Source organism: Chenopodium album, chromosome 11, assembly GCF_948465745.1.
Source record: "Chenopodium album chromosome 11, dcCheAlbu1.1, whole genome shotgun sequence".
Classification (NCBI taxonomy): Eukaryota; Viridiplantae; Streptophyta; class Magnoliopsida; order Caryophyllales; family Amaranthaceae; genus Chenopodium; species Chenopodium album.
This window is the reverse complement of record NC_137844.1, coordinates 8,795,640-8,816,459: the sequence shown is the minus strand read 5'-3', so window position 1 is coordinate 8,816,459 and position 20,820 is coordinate 8,795,640. Positions and strand designations below refer to the sequence as shown.

The window sequence follows — 20,820 nt, the reverse complement described above, 5'->3', positions numbered from 1 at the left end:
TATCTCTAAAAGTCTAGTGAAAAAAGTTCAATTTACACAATTGTTCCAATTATCCCCTCCCTCTTCTGTTGAGCCTTTTTCTTGTATGGAAACTGGCATTGCAGTTTACAAGAGGGAAAATTTTGTGTCCAAAGCATTTTAGAATTGAAATTTATAATAATATAATGAAATTTTCATGCAATAATTGCAATAAGATACACTTCATTCATACAGTAAATTTCCTGTACTACCTGACAATTGATTACAACATGTATCCTAGACTAAACAATATTACAGCAAAATCGTATACGCACAAGACCTACTGCATACAATCCCCTAAAAAACTCCTTCAAAAAGCTGCTCCAAAAACATCAGTATGCTCAAACTTAGTGCCTTGCATTTCACTGTTGCATGCTAAGATAGACTCAACAGGTACCAGTGAAGCTAAATTTGGAGAAGTCGGCAATCAATGGTTGTTTCAAGCTGCTATCGTCTTTCTTCTCTTCAGATTCTTCAGAACAATTGCTGCCAGGTATTATATCTTTCTTCTCTTCAGATTCTTCAGAATAATTGCTGCCAGGTATATCTTTCTTCTCTACAGATTCTTTAGAATAATTGCTGCCAGGTACATCTATCAGTAACTCACTGTCATCGTCTAATTTCTCTTTCATTGCAGAACTTCGGTTCTGTACAAAAGGATTAGTGAAATAAAGTTTAAACTGCATAATTTTTGCAATTAAAGAATAACCATTTTTATCTATAGTAACTCGACGATCAAGGGTGATAAAAAAATTATACAACTGATCATAAGATTTTTTTAATTATTTCCTCATTTGTTTTTCACCTCTAAGTCAATATGTGTCTTTGCAGCTTTGCTTATGTTTTTTCATCAACGCTGCACTGTAATATAATTTAGCTGTCGACATATCTTTTTGTATATAGGTGTAAATTACTACTATAATGCCCTGAAACAATTCTTGTATTTGAAGGATAATTATGAAGTATAATATACCTTACGCAGTGTCTTCTTTTTATTACTTCTTCTGAAACTGGCCAAAGCCTTCCTATATAGCTTATTTTCCATACATCGTTGGGTACGTTGGGCTGCAGTAACAGCAGCATGACATGCCACACATAGGGTCCTCATGTTTTCTAATGTGCACTCACCTGCAAAGTTGAATATAGTGAAAAGGCAGCTCAGAGATGACCCCAAAAAAAAAAAAAAAAAAAAGAAAAAAGTCCTAATCCTCATATTAAGTTATTTTAACTAACAACAGTACTATGAATATTAAATTAAACAAATCACGTGGAATTTACATAAAACCAAAGGGTTAAAAATCTACTAGTAGAAAAGAGTGCATATTGTTTTGGAATTTCCTTCAATATAGAAACATTTATACTGAGGCAAAAGTATGACGAGCAATAAAAGGAGGTACTGTCTATAAATGAACTAAAATCCTATAAAATTGCAGTTCACAATTGGTTGCATTCTGTAGTCAAATAAACAAAGCACCCATCACAGAACTAGACCATTCAGGACAGAAATATAACAGTGAATAAAGAAAAAACATGCAGATTGAAAGAAATGTACCATACCTCCTCCCATGAACACAGCAATTATGTGATCTGCATGCCAGGCATTACCTTCAGTTGGTTCACGAACAAGTTTGTCAAGCCTGATATTTTCAAATTATGGCATTTCGGAAAGGGGAAAAAAAAAGTGTAAGTGATACTCAAAATTTCACAAATGCAATAAACAATGGAGCATATGGCATTTGAATTTTACTGATGATCTAAGTATACTTCAATTTTTCCTGATATTTTAGAAATACATTGTAGAGTTAACATGTCCTGAAAGACTTAACGTATGACAAATGAGTCTAATCTTACAGAAAATGTCACCATTACCATATATGCGAAACTATTAAGTACTTGTATTAACCATGACATAAGACATCACAAGCCACAGCTAAAATATAATAAAGATAGCATAGTATGATATGGCCTCATGCAATTTTCTGTGCTTAGTCAATTGTGGCGCCTCACGCTCGATATACTTCTCTCTATCTTCCACTGCTAATGGTAATAAGTGCTGCACAAGCTTGTGGCAGTCGAGCTCACAATTTGTACAGACACCACGTTCAATTTGAAATAGCTCCTGAAACCCCAAATAGCAGTGTTCAAGACATAAAATTTGAAAGACTAGTGTCACATTAATACTGACACGAGTGTAAGATGCGAACCTGACGAAGGTATCTGCCACTAGTCATTGAGCGATACTTATCATAACAGACATTTGAACAGAAAAGATCAAAAAAACCCTTGGGCTTCTTGGCAAAAATACCTCTGAAAGCAGAGAGTTAATTTCAATAATGAACAACTGTAAGAGATCTAGGATACTGCAAAATCATACTCACTGGCAAGGGTTTTGGCAGAATTTGCATAAGGGTTCATCCATTAGTGTCCAATACTGTAAGTGCCATGTCTTCTTCTTTCTACCATCAAGGAGACAAACTTGCTTAAATAATGCATTAGATTGAGGGCAGCTTATTTCAAATAATGGTGTATGCCTTCTCTTGCTTCCTCCTAAAGTCCCTGAGAAGATGCACTAAATATGTTTTAGAAGAGTGTAATTCTGATAATACAATAAATCTATACAAATTCATGGCCATTGAATGTACATTTCTATCGTGGTTGTTGCTTTTACTGAGACGCAATAGTTCAATGGCTAAAGGTAACTGCAAAGGCTTTCCAAACAACTTCTTCTTTTCAATGTGTTTCAGGTTCTTCCACTCATTTATGAAGCTCACAATAGCAAGCTGGCAAGTAGGATTCTCCTTGATGGAGACAGAAGTCCACTCGCTGGGATCAGCAGAGATTTCCTCTATCCGGAAATTTTCAGATAATGATCTAGGTGCTGAATCTTCTGCAAGATCACAAATGCACAAGTGGACTCTTCCAGTATACTGACTCACCTACAGCTCAGGTAAAGATTGTAGTCATTATTCATTGGACAAACAAATTGCAAATTGAAGGTGGACTCATATCAAAACATATTTTTCAGCAACGTGGAAACAAAATTGGAAATATTGAATTTAGTATTCAACAAGATAGAATCAAACATAAATTACCATAATAACAATCCAGTTTAAATCCCATCATTGCCAAATATTATTTTTCGAAATATAAAAAAGACATAATATATATTTTATAGATATATAAGGGTTTCTTCTACAGCTGTGCTTCAATGACTGAAAATCTTGAAAAAACAAAGAATAGAGAAACCACTACTCTTCCAAGGGTTTCTTCTACAGCTGTGCTTCAATGACTGAAAATCTTGAAAAAAACAAAGAATAGTGAAACCACTACTCTTCCAAGGGGCATGCGTTACATTATGAAGTGCAAAAGTATTTACTTCCACACAACTTGTAGCATGCCTAAGATAGATTTTCAGACAGACAACTTCAGTGTAGTCTGCATTTAATAACACACACACAGACAACAGCTATTGCATTTACCAAAGTGCAAAAGAATATCAGAATTAAAGGGAAAGAAATATTCACATAGATACCCCTGGAAAGATTGAAAGAAGCAATTCAAAAATCTCATCCTGAAATAATTGGTGGTAGTCCGCATTGTTAAATAAATCCAAACTAAATGACCTTCTACCAGACCATTCCATAACTAGCAAGTTAATGCTAAGACATTCATAAAAGTATTGAATTGAGTGTTAAAATTCTCCACATAGATTTGAATTCTTCTTCGCCGCCGCCACCCCCCCCCCCCCCCCCCCCCCACACACAACACCAAACTTCAGCAGCTAATGTGGCAAACGGGATAAACTTATTCTTGTTAAGCTGCAAAAGTAGATTTGTGCATGAAGTGTATCAATCATACACATAACAATTGAATTGATTATGTATAACAACACATACAAACTCATACGACTTCACGCACAGATTTTAGTGGCATGCTAGAATGAGGACACACCAAGTTTATTTGAAAGAAAGGAATATAATACTTAAATGAAGTAAAAAGGTATGTGTAATGCTCACCGCAAAGCGCAGTGAATCCATATTTACTTGGACAAAGCTCTGACTTATAGTCAAACAATCATTCTCTTTAGTTAACTCCTGTGTCACTTTAACCGTTTCATCTGTCTGCATAACATATTGAACATAAGAGTCATCACCTACAAATACAGGATTGATGAAACACAAACTCCTTGTATAAGAATTATATATATATGGAATTCTCTATTCAACTAGGACCACAAATTATAAAATTTGATAATCTTTTTCTTACTCCAACTACCATAGTGAGTGCTTGCAGGCAAGAAATCTATAAATAGAAATATAGAATCTAGTAAAGTATATATCAGCACCCTTGTTCAAGATGGTCAGATAATTTGATGAGCTGCCCCCTGACCTTTGTAGATAAAAGAAATATTGAGAAGTCCAGTATCCTTAATTTCATAACAATGCACTATAATATGATACACTTCTTACTACCTAGGTTTATGCAGTGCAATACCAACAATATATTACTGAACAGATTGTAATCGAGATACAGATCATATTTACCTAGAACTGGAAACATGTGGAGTAGGAGAGCATTAGACTCAAGACTCAACCAACTTTGGGCTACAATATATATCTAACCCTGTGACATTGTCACTGTCCAAGATGTTTTGGATCAGGCAAATGTCATCCATAAAGGTAATTATCATGATGATGTGGGAGAGAACCAAAGTATCTAGGTTTAAACCATATGCAATATATATTAAATAGAAAACCCAGTTGAACAATGTCATATAGGAATGAGAGTTTAATGTCAGCAGTTTGGAGGTATAAGGGGAACAGGTCATGTCCATCTGTTATCAGTTCACTTGACTTCCTTTGATTTCTAGTGTCCATAAATAAAATATGACTTTTATCAATGTCCATGGGTTGTGTATCTTTGTAGCAGTATACTTCATTTCTCCTGTTTATTTACAGGGTTTTCTAAATGATGAATAAAAAATTCAAACAAGGGGGGAAGTAAGCAAGAGAAAGTTAAATTCAAATTCCAAGTGTTTTCAGAGCATGTTATACCATGACAATCTTGAAATGAGCAAGCCTAAAATTATAAGATTTTAGTACTAAAGCATCATGAATCAGCATGTTACAATTATTGACCAATGTCTCGAGTTCTCATTTACCTACCTTAACATCATCATCATCATCATACTCTGCTCCATTCTGCTGTACGTTTTCTTCTGTTGGACACTTCTCAATAGATGGAGCAGCATAACTTGAATTCACACTTTGAAATAAATTCATGTTTCTGATACATGATACATTATCAACCTGTTTGTAATTAAAACGAATTTCACTTCAAAAGTCTACATAAGAAATAGACATCATGCATCGAGGAAACCAATTTCCCAATAATTTTATAACATAATCATATTCTTGGATACTAAAGTTCTGGACAATTTGTAATGCAACTTTTAATCTTTAAAGAGCTGTCCACCAAGTCCAAGTTATAATTCATCTTATAACTTTTATCAACTGCTTGTTAGGTGATAATATCTGTGATGATGGGAATAATTTGTATGAAAATTTGTAAGAGAAGTCATGTTCCAATGCCCATGGTAATGCTAGTTTACCCAAACGTATCTCTTTAGTCTTTTACAACCAAAAGTATCAGCACATTGGGTAGCATAACCATAGAAATTAGCATGAATTTTTCTTGATTTATATTTTTATTCCTCAATACTGCCTCCTAAGAACCAAGCTGTAAATTTTTTTATCTTCCTTGACAATAAATAGCAGTCTGAATTTATATCTCAATTTAATTCCAGTGTCACACCTCTATGTTCCCTAATCCCTTCTTTTTATACATTATTTAAAATCTAGATAAACATTCAATATGATATCCTCCACACTCTATCTGTATTGGTGGATCCTATTTCCGCACAATAATGATCATACAATCCACTGGGAGAAGAAAAGAAAGAGTACCGCAATCTCTCTTATTGCATCATACTTCCCATCAATTACAGATGAAACACGTTGAATGCTCCTATTCAACTTTCGCCAGCGTGATTCATCAGATGTATCCTAGAGTTCCATGACAAAATTAAACATGAAGATCACATAATCTAAAATAAGGATATGATAGCCAAAAGGGAGAGAGAAAACCTTTGCACAAAATATGTAAATGTTGACTGCATTGGTTTGTCCTCTTCTATGCGCTCTATCCTCAGCCTAAACAAGCAACTGCAAAGGTTAATCAAAGTTCTACTCAAAAGCAATCATAATACAGACAGCAAATGTGCTTAGTAAATGACATTGAAAAAGAGCTGTTGCTAAGCTAATAGAAGGAAGAAGTGTTGTTAGAAGATAGGTCTCAAACAGGGGCGATGCAACCACACAGGGCCCTCAAAATTGGATAGAAATAAATTAAGAGACAATAATGACTAAAGAGAAGTGGCACAAAAGTCCTGAGTTCAAATCCCAGGATGAGATCTGTTGGGTTTTATTTTTCCTTTCACGTTTCTTTCTTTCCTATCCTCTTTATGATTTCTAATTCCCTCTACTCTATGAAAATCCTTTATAATTGACCAAACCAAATTCGTCAGTATCAATAGGCAGTGTTTCAAAACCTGTGTTCTCGTCCGTATCAAGAAGGGGGTGTTTCAACCACCTGTGATCTTGTCCGTATTATCAGGGGGTGTTTGAAAAACCTGTTTAACATTACATCCCATGTTTTACACAAAAGTTACTTCCTATTCAGAGATATAGTGAATAATTCCCCATGTCTCCCCACTAAAGGCTGTAATCCTCTACTAATCTATTGATTCTATTCTAAATATTCTAATCACATACAACTACTATAAAATCCTAAAAAGGTTTGAAATCAAATTTGCATTGTGACATTCGTGACATGGTCTGTGATCAACGCATCATATGTGTTCCTGCAATCACAACGAAACCGTATCTTCAACTCATGAAATCAACCACAAGAATTTACACATCCTACAGTAGACATGTTACACATTGGTCCATTCCATGCTCAAAATTGAAGGTGTTGGTTTTTTTCTATAGAAATCAAAACACATGTTTCAAAACACATATGTTTTCCTGCGTATCCTTATATGCTTCATCTCCAACATAGCTCAAGTTAAGAGGGAGAGTCCAGACGCGTCATTGTTTCCTACTTTCATTATACGATCTCATCCTTCTCTCCCTCTCATTTATTTATTTATTTATTTCATTTTAAAAAGAAAACATTATAGAAAGGGAAAGAAAAAAAAGTGTGCAACCTTTGGAGTGAAAAACGTTACTTCATGTTGCAATTAATTTCTCACATTCATCATAATACCGGTCAAAGATACTCATAAGAAGATTTCACAGATAGCCAAAGTCATGCTACATAGACAACTTTGTTCCAAGCCCTCACTTTTGAAATGAAGATAGAACACAAAAGCTTCAAAAGGAGCATAGTCCTCTTGAAAAAGGATCTATTATTTCAACCAAAGTCCTAAAACGCACAATTAGAAAGCAAACATGCACACTTATTTAGAAATTCTGAGAGTATAGCACACAGAGTCACTTGTGATAGTCAAAGGTGTGCATTGGAGACCGTATAAAAAAATAATAAATAAATAAATTATACATCAGTAGTTTCAAATTCTTTATTCAACAATTATTTAAGATTATGGACTTCAGCACATTATCAATTACCAGCTCAACTATACCTGCTGCAAGGAAGTTGGGTCTTTGGGTAGCTCCAGAAAGACCACATTACGAGCCACTGAAAGATCCAGTCCTGCATAGCCAACTGTAATTCCGATGATGGCAATCTTGACCTACATCACATAATTTCTGAATATAAATACAGGATATCAAATCATTATGCCAGTCAAAAAATTTATTGTCGCCTTTAAGATCACTATAATAAACTCATTCAATTTTAGTAATAATGCACATTATCTGGGTTGACCATTCATCATTTCAACCAAATGTATCCATCTACAAGTATAACAGCTTACATCATTCTTTTTTATTAAATTCTTCAAAACAAGACAGGATGATGACGTGTTTCTGTAGTAGAAACTAGAGTAGTTGTAAAAGCATGTCTTTAAATAAAAAAAACATGCTAGATATTTCTAAACCTTTGCTAGACAAGAAAATTAGAGGGAACACTGGCACTGTGGTCAGCACATGGATAGGAAGACATACACACTGGTCACTGTGGTCAGCACATGGATAGGAACACATTGAGCTTGCATACTGAGAATGAACTCATAGTAAGTTGGAAGGAACAATCAACTAAATTCTAGAGGCAAATTCAAATACATTGAAAACTGCAAAGCATCAAACGATGACAATATAAAGAGCATAAGTGAGGATAAAGAGCATAAGTAACCTCTTTTGATGACTGAAATGACCTCACAGCATTTTGCCTGTCGCAATCAAGTATATTACCATCAATGCGTACAAAACCAATGCCTTTGTTACAAAGGAATGCCTGAAAATGGGTAACCATTCATAAGAATAAACACAAGAAGTGTATACACATAACACTTCCAAATAGCTAATCTTTTCCATTTAATCTTAGGTTTGTTAACTTCCTGCTCAATTTAGAAAAAAAGATATAAGCCTTATCTTAGGTTTAAATGGGGCTTTCTGTTTTATGGAAATCGCCATGCCCCACAGATTGATCAATTACCATGGAAATGGAAGTCCCTATGTAGCTTGCTACTAAAGGGTAGTTTCTTAACAGGGAAGGAGGTGGGGTAAAAGGAACGAGCTAACTTCTCTTAACTATAATGTACATTGGTCCATGAAAAGGTGGTCCTCTTACGAATGAATGGATTCAATTTTATCATTTTGCAGTTGCTGAAAGTAAATTTATACAGCCAGAGAACACAACTATCACGGTATATTTGCAGCTTTAATAATGACATAACAATTCCATCATTTTTAAAGTTGGTGAGCCAACATTGGCAACACCTGAAGCAAGAGAAAAATGAAGAGCTCCTCACCTGTAATATATCTAGGACCTTGAGATGGTGAGCAAATATTATCATTTTGTGAGAACTCGCATCCAGCTCGGTATTATTTGAGTCATCTGCTTCGGTAACAATAGGGTGAAGGGAAAGCCACTCAAAAAATCCAAGCACCTTAGAAATACCAAGCACTTGATCAGAGAGCTCTCGGTCATGCCCTCCAGTGTCTGCAGACAAAAAGAATCACCTCAAAGTGAGAACCATCTATCTGGTGCCATCATGAGGGATCATAATTCACTTTGAAACCTAAAAACCACCAATGTAGACATAAATGATTGACCTATTTACTTCACTAACTTATCACATCTACCATACCAGCACATACTAGAGGAAACAAGCAAGAATCAGTCCAAAATTAACTTTAATCTGGTTGTATATACATTTTTTAAAAAAAATAAATAAAACCTTATAATATGTCATTCAATTTGCAACGGATATTTTAAAGCTTAATACTATTATACTATATTAGAAACTGATAGCATCCTTTTTTTTTAAAAAAAAAAAACACAGAAACAAGGTACAAATATCATGAGAGCAGAAAAGAAAAGGAAACCAACCGAACCCCCGCCCCCCCCCCCCCCCCAAAAAAAAAAAACAAAAAAAAAGCCTCAAGGGATCAGAAAGTACGAGTGTAAATAGAGTAGAGGGAAAGCAATTAAGCATCTTTGGATTGTAGTGATTATGACAACCAACCAAACAAAGATAAATGTAAAGAATCATTAGATTTCAATAAACAAACCCAAAACAGAAACGAGCAAAGACTCAGTGAAGCCTTTGGAAGGCTTTCACATATTTATAATTTCTTTTATTATGAACCGACAAAGAAGACACATGTCATTACTCATTAAAGCCTTGATGGCAGTTTGAAGTATTATTCTCACATAACTTGATTTCCCAAGCTCTTACATGCCCATAAGACCATAGGTAAATGGAACATGTACATCTAAAAGCTCAAAAAGAGTATAGATGTATTATTCTCATATAGCTTGATTTCCCAAGCTCTTACATGCCTATAAGACCATAGGTAAATGGAACATGTACATATAAAAGCTCAAAAAGAGTACACATGTATTTATCCTTATGAGCTGCAGTGTAATTTAGGCAAAGCTGAACTAGAGCATGATCACTCCAAATCATAAGTAAATAGGAAAAGGACAACACAATAAGACAAAATCATGACATTGCAAATAAATTTAAATCTTAGAGTTATATCGTACCGTTATCACCATCTTTACCAGCATGATTAGCATGTGACTCTCCCAGATTTGCCACAACATTCTTCGCAATAAGAATGTCTACTTTTTTTAAAGATAAGCTTATAATTTGTCTACGTTTAGGCGGTAACTGCACTAGCAAATGCTCCTTCAAACGTCGTATCTATAAAGCAGAAGCGAATATAGGTAAGTTGGATATATGTAGTCTAAGAAATATCCAAATTTCAAATATCAGCAGAAAAGAAAGTGCAACAGCAGAAACTCAAAAGTTTATCAACCAATAAACTCTTTACTAGTTACATGCATATGAACAGAGTATATAAGATGAAAAAAGCTCAATAGATCCATGATCAAGCAGAGAAGAGAGGAACACCATGACAGTTTGTCTAAGTAAAACATTCAGCTCCTCCAAACGGGTGCCCCTTGAGATATCCTACAACAGATGCAGGAAGATTGGGTTAATTGACTTGCAATAATTTCAGAGACTTGTAATAAATTCTAAATTAAATTACTTCTACACAGCCAAAACTTAATAATAATTACATTTGTGGGGAAAAAAAAAAAAAAAAGAGGATCACTTGTTCTCTGCAACAAGGCAATTGATACAAAGAGAGCCATGGGACTTTGGGAGGTGAACTCTTTCACGAACAATATCACGAAAGTATTATTAGTTATAGCCGAATATAGATTTCATGTGTCAAGCCCAATTTTGCTTTGAGAATGGCACTAGTTCTTTAGAGACGAAACAAAATGTTCCAAAGGAGCTCAATCTAGTTTGGATTGAATTTAACACCAAGTACAAGCTAATATTCTAAGAAAAAAGGAATACACCCTGGATAGTGGATATCTTAACCAAACCAAGTACTGCTCCAATTATGTAGGTTGATTACACATAGACATTTCTTCCATACAACTCAAGTAAAGACTTGCACTTGAATGCATGACATTGTACATATAATACACTTTAAGCATTTTAAAATGTATCTTAATCTACATAAACAAAAGATGGATAACTCATTTCATTACCTAAAAAAATAGTTTGAACAAATGCTTGATTTTTAAAATTTACGTAATTCTTTTCCTTAGATAAGGATGAGGTAATTCAAATTCAATGAAGGATACAAACTTTACCATGAATGTCTTTCCTTTATGATTGTTGATAAGTTTTGCAGAACAATACGTATTTGCATACTCATACTTGTCCTTACCCAGCAGGCCAGGCCTAAAAAGAGAAAAAATCACCTTAGAATTTCACCTGGCAAGGAAAGTTAGATTTATGCAACATAAGATAAAGAAGCTCACCATAACATATTTATCTGATGATAAATATCAAATGGCCTATGATCACCTAGCAAGAATTTCACTGTTTAGACATTCACAGAAATTGAAAGAAAAATATCCACACCATGACAAGATTAAAAATAGAATGCCAAGACTTTATGAAGATAATGCCATTAATTGCACTATTGAAGCTTTGGCTGTATGTGTAACCTTGACAAAGATGGTGTTCCTGACAGCAGAATTATGTGTTTCGCCTCAGATGCCACATCGAGAACAGCTTGTATCTGTTAACAAGAAAAGGCATCAAGTTAAGGTGTGTTATTGGGCAAAAAGCAATTAAGGATACTACATAATAAATGACCTGCAGTTGGATCATTTGCAAATGACAAAACCCAATATTTTAATAACCATGATACATAGTATTTAATTCCAGGCAAAAGAATGGTAGCGAATGGGCCTTGTACAAATTCTGTTCTTCATGTCCAACTCTGATCAGATTTAAAAATTCATCGCATTGACTAATTTAGACTAGAGCACTGGCAGCCAAAATGGAACATTAATAATGAAAAAACAAAATCGCTGTGGCACACTATATTTGTGATAACTTGGATGGGTAGATACCCATCAATGACTACTCTACATTCTATCCCGTCAAAAAAAAAAAAAAAAAAAAAAAAAAGGAAGACTACTCTACATTCTAAAGTAAAACAGTAAGACTCAGTTCAATTCACTTTACTTCAAATCAGATCAAACCACTCTAAACAAGTTCTGATCGGATATGAACTGAAAAAAAAAAAAAAGAAAAGAGAGAGAGAGAGAGAGAGAGAGAGAGAGAGAGAGAGAGAGAGAGAGAGTTCAGATCATATCACATCAGAAAAAAATTAAAAAATAAAATAAAATAGATCATATCAATATAACTTATTTTACACATTGTTATTGTTGTTGTAAGCCAATATAATTCATTGATCATCACTCATTATTGCTAGCTTCTAAAGAGAAAATGCCAGAGTTCCGCTCCCATTTAGGAGATGTAATTTGAGCTTTAACAAATGTTCTGACAAGGTAATCTCTCCTCTACTTCAGAACCCACATCATGAGGCTCAACGAGGAAAAAAAAAAAAGAGACAACATATACGTTTCCGAATTCATAGGCATGTCTTAAACTATGGGAAGGATTACTTAAGAAAGAGGGTTGAATGATTTTTTTTCCACGGCAAACTGAATGTAACTCTAATTTATCCACCAAACCCCTTAATGACCCTAAACTTCTTGGGTCTGCATAAATGGATTGCTCTTGCTCAATCAACTTTCTCCCTCATAATGTTGCCCAAAAATCAATAAAAATGACTTAACCTTATGGACATACTGCTTTACCTTTTGTACCAACTACCAAAGGGACCTTTTCCATAGGCGACAGGGAATGATTTGATGATACCCTATTGCACTTATCAAATTCTAGTAGTTTAGGACTTATCAAATTCTAGTAGCATAGGAAAATTGCTGATACAATCTTCACCTCTGCAAGAAAGTTTAGCTCATAATAAGCAGACCGCTCACAAAATCACAAGACTTTTAAGTCGACTAAACATGTCAAGCTACAAACTTTACATTTGGGACTCAAAATTTATAGTCGTCAATACTTGTGACACAAAGTTAGCTTCACTATATGTATAAATAACACTGGATGACTACACTGCGCTTTTCTTAGCACACCCTCATCAGATGCCTTATGAAAAAGTTAATATTGGGTGGGTGGGCATTTATGGTTGTTTGTGAGCTCAAGAGCATGATCATGCATTCATGCACCCATTTTCCATTCTTTTCATTGTCATCACAACCTCATCAATGCCAAAGATGAACTCTTTTCTCTTCTCAAAAGCCCTTCCAAGCTCAACCAACATGATTTACATGATCTTATCCAACTTCCAGCTACACCTATCTGAATACAAGAACCAAACTATCAATGAGCAGCTTGAGCCAGGCTTAGCTAAAACTTGTTTGTGTTTGTTTAAATATATGAATATACCAATTTCAAAAAAGTTTAAAAGCTCATTTACATTAAAATATGAGATTGACCACAGATAGATTTGAACAGCAAACAAAATAAAATACGTATGATTTATGTTCATTTCAAGACTATCAAGAGATAATTTGGAGGTTTTTTTTGTTCATTTAAAATTCTTTACAAATTTCTAATTTTGGTTTCATAACTAATGCACTGTGAATAATCGATCAATATCTTTGAATCTTTAATTCAGACATACATGCCAAGAATGAACATATTTTTAATTTTGATAGAAAGCTTAAACTTGAGCTCCATTATGTCAAAAACGCTTGAGCATAAACAAGATGATACTCAGAATAAACCCTACCACAAAATCTTCATTCTCTTCCCTTTGATTATACTACTTTGGCTATACTGTAAATAATGCCAATAGAGCACATTATCAACAAGCCATATATAATGCCATTAGAAGTTGATCTCTAGCACTATAATTCTAATAAAGACTTGGTGAAGCTTCCCAATAATAAGACTCCACAAAAACCCAAAGCATGTCATACATGAAGAAGCTCCCATACTTCAAGAATAGGGTCTAAGCACATCATCCCCCTCCATCTCAAACGTAGCAATAAATTTCCCACCCTTCACGACTCTAACATGGCCTCAATAATATTCTTTTGAAACAAAAACTATAAAAAATAGTGATCAATAATCTTATTCAGAATGGCTTCTTGATGCACTGCACTCGTCCTTTCAGCCTCTAAAAGAAAAGGATTCATTTCTCAATAACGAAAGCAAAATAAACCCTTAAGAAGGAACTCAAGTCTCAACAAATTAATTGTATATGACTATACGTCTCAACCTCAGTCTGAACAACACTCAATTATTCTAGTTCATCAAGCCCCTTGTAAACTGCCTATTTCCTTCCTCAAACATTACAGTTTCATACTTCTTTTTAACAAACATATAGCCTAAAAAACTGCACAAAAGAAAGCTGCTTCCAAAGATATCAATGAAAGCAGAAAGTCTATACCATACTGAATCTATTTGAATTGAAGGCTATTTAGATATTAATGGCTCTGTAGCCTCTGTTTGGTATGAGCAATCGGCATAGCTTTAGCAAATTAGCATTATAATCGACAGTGAAGGGGAAAATACATCTAAAAAATGAAATAGTCCAACACACATTATTACAATTGTCTAACTCAAGCAAAATGTTTCCACTATAATATAATGAGCAAAGAAATTTTGATTTAAAGGAAGCATGATAAAAAGTCTATTTTCAAGAACCTGGCCCCAACGATGGTTTGGCTATATGAACCAATAATATATCTTCTGTAATCACCAACCAAGATCCTCTCCGTCCATTACTCTTACCAAAATAGTGATATAATTCAAGAATTTATCTACAGCCAAAATATTCTTGTCATTGAAAATTGTTTTTAAATGACTTACACCATTGCACGTTCAAGATCATTCCAGAAATCTGACAGGATTTGATCAGAGGTAGTAGATCTTCTTCATGGGATCCAGCTATTTTAAATTTCTAATTTTCATGGTATTCCTGGAACTAGAAATGGGGAGCCACTTTTCCCCATTAAAGTAGAGATGATTATAAACGAGGGATAGCAAGATATTTATATCTTTATTAGATAAAAGGGTTTGCCTACAATTTTACTAATACAAAGGATACCAATGGAATTCATATTCAACAACCCTAAGTTCAGAACATGTTCTCCTCCAATTGAAATATATTTTGACTTGATTAAGGCGTTCTAATCTGTTTTAGTTAAGGTCTGCTCTAATCTGGTTTCTATCTCGGACTAGATTTTGACCGTAATGTATAAGAAAAAACAGTACCTTGTTGAATTTGTCTCAATCTGTTTTTTCATAAATCTTTTTTTTTTTCTCTACAATATTTAGTCACACAATCATATATATTAAAAAAAAAAAAGTAAGTAATTAGAAATAAGAAGTTTAGGTTAAATCTTTTGGGTTCAGTTTGATCCGACCTTGCATGATTATAAAAAAGAATTAGTAATAAGTCTCTGAAATAAGATAAATAGAATATGTTGGAATATGACTCGATAGAATATGTTGGAATATGACTTGGGAATCTATCAAGGCTTGGCATATAAGCTAAGGGGATGAATTAATTGTGTTAAGCAAGGAACCATTGGATGGGTCATCTTCAACTGGGCATATCTCTCAAACTACTTGGAGTTTTGAGGTGATTCAAGTTGGAGGTGAAAGCTTGTTTCAAGAGCTTTCCAATGATAGGTCAAATGCTTAATTCCGATAAGAAAAGAGAAAGTTATGGATGTTTTATTGTGAGCTGTCTGTGCTGACCTGAACAGGGCTGCACATCTGTGCCGAATTTGGCACGTCCGTGCAGCTGCAGTTCCAGACAATCAGTAGCTTCTGGATTCATTTATCCTCCGTGCCAACCTGATACTCTGACCCACTTTGTCGAGGATATAAATACCCATTTGGGGTTATTTTATTATTCATCCACAAGTTGAGAAAGACACATTTGAGAGCTAGAGTTCTTGTTTTGTAACCCTTGTGCTTTAGAGTGGAAATTAGTGGGAGATTACTCTTGTAAACCATAATTAAAATCAATGCAAACATTTGCATGAAGGATTTTCACACCTTCCAATTTCTTGTCTCTTTTACTATCAAAATTCTTAATTGTTCTTTGCTAATTACTTCAATTATCAACCATTTGCTCTAACAGAATAAGTTTTATGACACTATACACACAATTGTGCAACATAACATTACTATTATTTTTAAAAGCACAAAAGGAATTTAATCCAACTAAATGTCAGCTCTAAATTAGAGATATATCCTTTAGGGTGAATATCTTAACCCTTAAGGGAATTGTTCGACAAATTCTAGGATAAAAAGATTACTTTCAACAAATTTTAGGAGAATGTTATAACCCTTAAAGGTACCATTAAACACAATCAATCAATCAACCAAAGTCTTAATCCCATACGAGGGGTCAGCTACATGAACCAAAAGTGATTATTCCATGTAGTCATCGACAAAAACCTTCCTCCTCGATCCCTTACAATCAAATGTTTCATCCTCATGCAAATCTATATACTTCATATCCTTCCTACCTCCTCCCAACCAAGTCATTTTCAGTCTCCCTCTCCCTCATTTAACCCCTCCATGGTCCCACTCTTACACTCTTCGTACCAGTGCTCCCTCGGGTCTCCGTCTTACATGCCAAAACCAACGCTTGCGATTTTTCCTTAGTTTGTGTGCAATGCCCGTCACACCCACTTTCTTGCAAATAACCTCATTTCTAATGTTCAACACAATAGAGTATTAATACATGACAAAGCATTTTGAAATGGTGTTCAATGTTAAGGGGCTAAATTTTTTGCTAGCATACCGCCTCCTCGTTTAGAGGGCAAAAACATGGATGGATCATGGAAGAGTAATAAGCTTCCATCAACACTCCATTTTCCATGTCTATTCTTTTAAAAAAACATATATATAATAAGTAGGAAGTCTTTTTTGGTTGTAAGATAATTATTGGAATTAAAAAGAATAACATACAACCACAAGACAAGAAATCCTTAAATTGAAAATATAAAGAAAAGAAAAGCTTCTGAAGTCCTACGACCACAATACTAATATCACAATTTCAACTTTAAATTTCCCATACCTATTAATTATCTATAAAGTACTTGCAAAAGTGGTGTAGGGAAAACAAAGGCCCCTAAAACAAACCAGCTAAGACAGCTGAATAACCATGTTAGGTAAAAATAAATAAATAAATAAAAATAAAATAAAAATAAAATAAAAAACCCCCATAGTAGCCTCTTTATATAATAACATGATCTGGGTCAAAAAAAAAAATCTAATCTTCTACTCTATAAATGATCCATTCTTCTCATAACAAGTGTTTAGAGCTTACAAAATCATGTTATTACGACTTAGATAACCAACTGTAGCAAAATTATGCAACTAGAAACAAAATCTAGGATTGTTTAAGCAAACATACAAAATTACAGCCAAGTCATGTGCTCACCAACAATATTCCGATAAAACAAGGGAAAGGAAATAATCTACCTCTCCAGGCTCTGATTTCTTCTTTGAACATCGTATATGATGTGATTCATCGACTATCATGACACTCCATTCCCATTTCAGTATACTGTCTCGCAAGCGTTTAAGCATAGTATAAGAAATGACAACAACTTTTGGACGTCTCTTCAAATGCACAGGATTGTCTTTATAACCAAATACTGAAGAAAAGATATGTGCAAGTGTTAAAATTAAAACAAGACAAACATCACCTGCTTTTACAATTTGATCTAGTAAGAAGAAGCTAAAGCAAGCAACACTTATCAAATTTCCAATAACTATAAGTTATACTTCATTCAATCAAAGATTCAAAGGACTACTTTTGCATTTGTGACAACTTTTTTTTTTTACGTAATTGAATTTGTGACAACTTTTTTTTTTTTACGTAATGTAGAAATTCTTTCAACATATAATATGCCAAAAATATATGTAGTTAGATATGGGATAAAGTGGTGAAAAAAAATCACAATGCTCCCATATTTGTAAATTGTAATACACTTAGGCCATGTTCTATTCACCTTTATTTTCACTTATTTTGAATAAGTTCATATGACATAAGTTCTGGAGAAATAAGTATAAGGGTAACCCAAGTTCATTACAAAAATACGTTTTAATAAGGTCTAATAAGAAAATCAGGTGAATAAAACAAACCCTTAGAGGGTGAAGGAAGAATATCAGCAATTTCTTTCTAAGTTGGATGATATCAAGCAGTCTTTTCTTTAAAAATAAAATTAAAATAAAAAATAAAAGCCAGAAGCAACTCCCAAAAATTGCAGGCAGTAGCTAATAGGGCTACTTACAACACACCCTACACACGCGTAAACCCATAATGAAAACAAAAGCAAGCACGTAAACTCTTGTCTGTGATTATAATGAAGTAAGAAGGACCCTAAGAGCAATACATCTTCTAGCTAGAAAGTGGTATACCGTATACTTATGTATCAACATGCCAAAAATTGCTCAGCCATATGTTAACAAAAAGATAATAAGAAAGTACTAGAACAGTTAAGCTCATCATTAAATGTTATTATGGAAACAAGATGAAACTGGTAAAATGAACAACGGGTCATAAATCAGAAGCCAGTAAGCCATAAGCAAAGAAAAAAAAATGGTCTTTAAACTCCCTAGGCAAATAGCCAATCTAAATAGTTATCAACTTATCATTCATTTACAAAGATATTATTTGAGAGAACAATGATGAGTCCCAGTCCCAAGCCAGTAGCCAAACGGTTGCAGCTTGCAGGATGCCACGATTACTATCAAACAAGAAGGCACAAATGTCAAGCAAAACACAACTTCATAGTAAATCAAACTTGTCACTAATTATTAATTTCACAACATAGCTCACACCGCGAAAAATATACAACAATCTTTGTTCATTCAAACACAATTGAATAATACTTCCGACAAAAATCAAGCTTAATATATATACCACAATTTCCACACACAAAAATGCAAAACCCATGAAAATTGAAACATGAAGCTTAAATCCAAGAAAAACCCCAATTCAACTAAAACCCAACAATGAAATATAAATCCCAAAAAACCCAAATGCTTACATTTGAAAGACAAGCCTCTATAATTTGAAAGCAATCATCTTGACCCGGAAAGCGAAACCCTTGAACAAGGCTAGGATTAATGGAGAAAGAATCAGGAGAACAGATTTCAAGTCGAACCCGAAACCTCAAAGGCGGAGAAACAGGTTCATTTTTGGAGGGAACGGGTAAATTGGTTGATGGGTCGATTACTTTCCGTGATTTGAATGATTTCCAGTAATCAATTGGGTGTTGAGGGTTTGACATTGAGGATGCTTGGCGCTTGGCTAAAAGCGACAAGGCACGTAAACGATTGGTTTCGATCCTTTGCTTTAACTCTTCGGTGAGTTCTGGTGATGGCGGAGATGGGTCTTCCGCCATTGTTGATTGAAGAAGGTGGGTTAGTGTACACTGCTTACTGCTGTGTTTTCCTTTCTTTTTTGAGTTTTGAGGGGGAAAATGAGGAAAGGAGAGAGCTTTGATGCTAACGCGGGCAAAGGAAGGTTTGAAGACTAAAATTGCCGGTTTTCTGGTTTTGACTTATAGGTTTCGCTCCTCACAACGTGTAACGATGGCATTGGATCGTGTCGATGACTTGATGATAACATAAAATAAAAATAAACACACCTTTTTTAATTAATATCCACCAAGGCTTGGAGACAGAAGTCGAATCCCTTACTCGTACTCCGTACTCCATACTAACTAATGCAAAGAGGAGAAATATTTTAAATATAAAATATAGTTTATTGTCCATAGTCAAATACATTTTTAAATTTTTATATATAGTTGCATCATACATCAAAAATTTAATTTATAAGACTATAACTCATTGGCCAATTAACAAAAGCAAAAGGGTACAAAGCCAGAAAACCTCCAATATTGTGGTAGTCTACCCACAGAGAAAGTGCATGCCAATAATTACTCTAGTCATAAATAACAATAGCAAATGTCTGTTAGATTTTTGGTATTTTTAAACCTCATGTTGTTACAATTACTACATCAATATGAGGTCTAATTATACCAACAAATCTTTGTTATTGTTATTGAAAACAAAAATAGTTATTATTTCAAACAACCTATACGTCATTTGTCTGCTAGATCATTTGCTTATTTTGAGCTCCTTAACGCTTTGATTTCAAATTGTAAAAACAAATCAAGTTTACAACAAAAATAATTAGATAAAGGTAACAAGACACTATTTTCATTTATTCACTTCTTTACAATAAAATCAAATTTATTATTATTTTATTTTATTTTTGGAAAAGTAACTTAACCTTAAATTAAAGATTTCATAAACCAAAACAGAGATAAAATAACTGTTAACATGCCGTCAAAAAAAAAAAAAAAAAAAAAAAAAAAAAAAAACTGTTAACAAGTAGTTGTATGTGTAGCAACTGTAGCACCTTAAAAAAATTAAAACCTTTTTCTAATGTTCAGGTGTATGATTAACATTGAAAACATTTCATTGATGCACAAACAGATTCCTTGCTTCGTTATTAATTATGCCTAACCATGAGTTCGAGGATTAAGTATAAGATTGCCAAAACCAGTCTTAGTACGCATCCAAAGTATATTATTTAATTTAGACGTTAGATTTTTTCAATGATCTAGCTAGTAGTTTGCATATATATCAAGCTAGGGAAGCTG

At 34.0% G+C, this 20,820-nt stretch overlaps 2 protein-coding genes across 2 annotated transcripts; both read right to left on the bottom strand.

The window, feature by feature from the left end:
• Window positions 1-142: 142 nt before the first annotated feature.
• LOC145566232 (uncharacterized) lies at window positions 143-18,606 on the bottom strand. The gene is made up of 21 exons (XM_081625712.1): window positions 18,585-18,606; window positions 17,624-17,916; window positions 11,743-11,816; window positions 11,554-11,589; window positions 11,383-11,473; window positions 10,625-10,684; window positions 10,255-10,414; window positions 9,014-9,204; window positions 8,395-8,496; window positions 7,724-7,834; window positions 6,165-6,230; window positions 5,985-6,083; window positions 5,184-5,327; window positions 4,035-4,139; window positions 2,661-2,954; window positions 2,397-2,587; window positions 2,223-2,325; window positions 1,992-2,137; window positions 1,576-1,655; window positions 992-1,146; window positions 143-665 (listed from the first exon to the last, which is right to left on the bottom strand). Exons 1-21 carry the CDS (start codon window positions 18,604-18,606, stop codon window positions 405-407), a joined length of 2,784 nt encoding a protein of 927 aa, XP_081481838.1. The 3' UTR covers window positions 143-404.
• On the bottom strand, window positions 17,807-19,790 carry LOC145567336 (uncharacterized). The gene is made up of 2 exons (XM_081626598.1): window positions 19,198-19,790; window positions 17,807-18,894 (listed from the first exon to the last, which is right to left on the bottom strand). Exons 1-2 carry the CDS (start codon window positions 19,552-19,554, stop codon window positions 18,892-18,894), a joined length of 360 nt encoding a protein of 119 aa, XP_081482724.1. The 5' UTR covers window positions 19,555-19,790; the 3' UTR covers window positions 17,807-18,891.
• Window positions 19,791-20,820: the final 1,030 nt, after the last annotated feature.